Genomic DNA, 4,403 nt, shown 5'->3' on the forward strand with positions numbered 1-4,403 from the left:
TTGAAACATGAAAAAAAATAATTATAACGGAACTGAGCTTCAAAATCATGCAATGTAACAATCAATGCCTTACAAGAACATAGATGACAAATTCTATGGTGACTCACATCCAACAACGTTCATCGAATTTAGTTCAACACACTAAAGGGTTGGAAGAAACCAAAAGAGAAAGAAATAAAGAAGTCATGATGCCCTTCTTCCCCTCAGTTTCCCCTCTACAGAAAAGCATCTTTCTCAAGTAGCTTCAGGACTTCATTTTGATTGTTTAGCTTCGCAACATCTATAGGAGTTTTTCCGTCCATATTCTGCAGAGTACTGCAAATTCAACAACAAAGGATGAACAATAAATCATTGAAACGATTTTGATGTTTATGCTTTGGATTCTCTTTTGTTGTTCTTTTGCTGTGTTTTCAAAATATACTGATGGATACTGATTTTGATGTTTAAAATATATTAAAAAGATTCTTAAAGTACCTACATCAGTGTATTTTGAAAGCATAGCAGATGACAGCACCAAAAAACTCAGTAGAGAATCTGGATTCATGGAAAATACTACTACTTACACTGCAGCACCATTTTCAAGCAGAAGGGCCACACAGTCCTTTCTGCCATAACCTGCTGCGTAATGGAGAGCAGTGTTCTTATTCTTGTCCAAAGCATCCACTTTTGCTCCAGCCTCAAGGAGAATTTGAGCACACTTCACCTGAAAGGTTATGAACACCATGTCAAACAGGTATTATTAGAAAAAGCTACTTAGAATCTACACAAAAAATGCAAATATTAGCATACCTCGCCATATCCACAGGCAAAATGCAAAGCAGTTCTTCCCTCTGCATCTTCTTCATCCTTGTCAGCACCAGAGGCTAGTGCAGCTTTCAATCCCTAAAGATATGTCTAAAATTTTAGCTCTCAAACATTTCAAAAGCATACCCAATGAAAATAAAGACAATGGCTTTATTTCACAAATATAACTAGATATCCTACTCCATAAAGCCATTGAATTAAAATAATATCAGAACAGATGAAGGTATAATTCCAAATAACAACAATAAAACTTAATGCACAATTCCAGAAAAAGACACTTTAGTGACCGGCAAACTTGTGAGAAGTGATGAAGAATATTACCAAGCTCGGCTCTCCAAAAAATATATATGAAGTTAGGGGGATCTTAATCTCAACTTCCAAGGGAGTTTATTTGTCCTTTATTGTATCATCAGAATAACTTCAACTTTTCAATCATAAAGTAAATTCAAGATTTCTTTCAAAAGAGAGATTTAAGAGCATATGCATGTAGAAAATATTTTGTTATATCTCACCTCCACATCACCAACACTAGCAGTATGATGAACAATTGATTCATCTTCATTTCCCAAATCTTCTGTCTCATCTACCCCAGAATGTTCAGCAGTGGCACCTGCATCTCCAGAATTTGCAAGACCCATTGCCTGTCCCAACTTCCGCAAAACATTTTCATCATTCCAGTACCTAAAATAAAGAGAACCACTTCAGAGGCTAATTGACATAACATATCACGGTAAAAAATATGGAAATGCCCAAAACAGTGAGACAACAAAAAGATATTTTTAGCTTTTCTAAACCTCATCATAGCAGCAGGACCACCAGTTTCTATCTCCTCCAAAATGTGTTTCAGTGATGGATCCTCCTTGATGCGTGCCATTCTTTCTTCAAGCTGGTCTTTATTTGATGGATTAGCAAAATTTTCAAGCATGGCAGACATAGATGGATCCTGTCATAAACAGCATCTATATTCAATCAACTGGTAAAAGTTAGTGAAAAACAAATATAAGGAAGAAGTTTACAAAATAGTTACCTGCATCAATGCATTACCCAGGCGCTCGGCCATGTTCATGAAATTAGGATTCTGCATAACCTGTTGCATGGTTGAAAAATATTGTTGGTTATCAAAGTTGGGGACACCATCCTGTGGAGCTCCTTGAAAAGTTTTCTGAAGCTGTTCAGCCATCTGATTGAATGATGGATCTTTTGCTATCTGTTCAGCCAATTCCTTGATACTTGGATCCTGTGCATTTAATAATTAAGCATTAAGATGCCAATATGAAGAAATGTCACAGTAGATTTGAAACTGAAGCCAACTCTAAATATCTAAGAAACAAACAAGTTTCCCTTGAGAGTGAAAATCAAAAAAGAAGGGAAGAAAAGGATCAACATCATTAACAATTAACATGCCACAGTTATTAAGAAATAGAATTATACCAGACATACACATAATACAGATAAGAAAAATCAAAACAGAGATACTGATTTACATTGAGCAGACCGGCCATCCCCGAGAAATCAAAAGGGTTGTTTGGAAACCCAGCTGCAGGTTCAGAAGCAGCTCTTTGTCCTGCTGGAGAATCTTTAGATGATGTTTCTTCTTTGATAGTTTTATTCTCTGCTGTACCAGCTTTGTCATCTAAAAAAATCCCAACATATGTGAAACTAATGCACTTTCAAGTGTTCAAAAATCCATTCCAGCTATGCTAAATCTCTAGCACTAAAAGTAGAATAAATATAAAGGGAGACAGAAGTGAAACGAATCACATAAAGAATAAGTCAAACATAGAAGACACCAGTAAGCAGATAGTAAACTGAAACTTTCAAATAACGGCCTACTCTACAAGGAAAGGGTAATCAATCTAAACTCCAAAATCATAAATCATAAATTCGACGCAACACAGTGTAGTGCAGATTTACCCACGCTGATAAGAGCAATAAGGATTCATTAAGCAAAACTTCATACAGCAAGTACTTTTACATGACAGTGCAACTTCAAATTATCAGAACATTTTCCTTACTCTTTGCCATGCCTACACAAAAATCCAAACTTTTTTTTTTCCAACAGCAAATAAGATGGAAGGAATCAGAAGGAACCACAAATTGGTAAACAATTTTCCCTTATTGTTCTGATTACAAGGAGAAGAATCGAAAATAACAAGTAGGAAAACCATGAATTCAGACAAATAAATACATAACTAAACTTTATTCTCTGAGCATATTGATGGCAGTAGGAAACCTTATTGAACATAAAAAATAAAAAAATAAAAAAGTAAAAAAGAAAGCTTCATGCAGTGTAACCAAAGCAAAGTATAAAGGGGAAAAATTCCATGCACTAAATATTCATACTCATACTTCATATATAAATATAAACACATGTATTAGTCACACATGAGAATAATTAAGTAATTCCAAAACAACAAACTCATTCAATCCAACCAGCAAAAGACCATAAACCCAAAGTTATCTTCTCTACCGGTGACAAACAAGCATAAAATGAGATCAACATGGTAGTAAACTTTGTTAATTTAGAAAAAATTATCTTTTCCAATACCAATTCAATAAAAAAAAAATAGATAAGACATGCGATTGAATTTGTATCAGATAAGACAAAAATCCCTACAAAACAATAACATCATTACTCCTCATCGCATCTAGAAAAGAAAACGTACCAGCAGGAAAATCCTTTTTGGAATCTGAAGCCATGAGAAGAATCAAAGAATTGCTGAAAGAAATCGCAGATAGACAATTATTTAGGTTACAAGGGAGCGTGTGGATTGAATAATTGAAGAGAAATCAAAGATTCAGATAATAGAGAAACCTAAGCTGCGAAAGAGAGAGAAAAGAAGTGTTGAAACCTGAATCTGAGTGTGTGCGAGCGAGAGAGAAGTGTGAGAGTGAGAAATGGATGAAGAGAAAAACCAAAATGAAAACAAAACCCCTTTTCTTATTTTCTTGCTATTTATTTATTTGTAGCCTTGAACCATAGGATTGAATCCCCACATCGAAAGAAAGAGATGACGATAGAATACAACACACAAATAATAGTGATATCTGTGGGCCCCCTCAATCCCCATCCTCCCAAATGAATGGCTCCCTCCGTTGTGTGATATAGCCAATTTGTGTTAACTTTTGGTATTTCAAGATTTGTAGGTTCAATTTATTTATATTTATTTATATAAATATAAATAAAATGGTAAGTGTATATTATTATTCATATTTTTGTAAGAAAATAAATCTTTTATTATTATGTAGAAAGAAGTTAATTGAAGGGAGAAAATAGTATAATCAACAATTTTTATTATTATAAATTATAAATATAAAGAATACAAATGAATCAATGTGGTTGTAGGTGAGGTACTATAAAAATTCAATCTTTGACTAAGAGCACACGTCAGTAATAAGATATGGTTGAGATAATTATCGAAAATATATAATTTGATTTCTTAGAAAAATAATTATCAATAAAATTGATAAATATTTTGAGGTGATTGAAAAATGTTCAAAATGAAAAATATATATTTAGTTTTATATTTGTAAGAAGCAAAGAAGAATATCATATGATAGAATATAACTTTTCTATAATAATTTTCTTTGATTTAATT

At 33.3% G+C, this 4,403-nt stretch overlaps 1 protein-coding gene across 2 annotated transcripts; it reads right to left on the bottom strand.

Annotated features, from left to right (window-relative positions):
- LOC114191847 (ankyrin repeat domain-containing protein 2B-like) lies at positions 1-3,845 on the bottom strand. 2 transcript variants are annotated; one of them, XM_028081274.1, is made up of 9 exons: positions 3,657-3,845; positions 3,471-3,523; positions 2,289-2,437; positions 1,832-2,041; positions 1,599-1,747; positions 1,317-1,485; positions 790-882; positions 564-703; positions 1-315 (listed from the first exon to the last, which is right to left on the bottom strand). In XM_028081274.1, the coding sequence occupies exons 2-9, from the start codon at positions 3,502-3,504 to the stop codon at positions 216-218; spliced, it is 1,044 nt and encodes a 347-aa protein (XP_027937075.1). In that variant the 5' UTR covers positions 3,505-3,523; positions 3,657-3,845; the 3' UTR covers positions 1-215. The 2 variants fall into 2 exon arrangements, with proteins under 2 accessions (XP_027937075.1, XP_027937084.1); XM_028081283.1 differs by lacking the exon at positions 3,657-3,845 and adding an exon at positions 3,620-3,642.
- Positions 3,846-4,403: the final 558 nt, after the last annotated feature.

This window comes from Vigna unguiculata, chromosome 1, assembly GCF_004118075.2.
Source record: "Vigna unguiculata cultivar IT97K-499-35 chromosome 1, ASM411807v1, whole genome shotgun sequence".
Taxonomy (NCBI): Eukaryota; Viridiplantae; Streptophyta; class Magnoliopsida; order Fabales; family Fabaceae; genus Vigna; species Vigna unguiculata.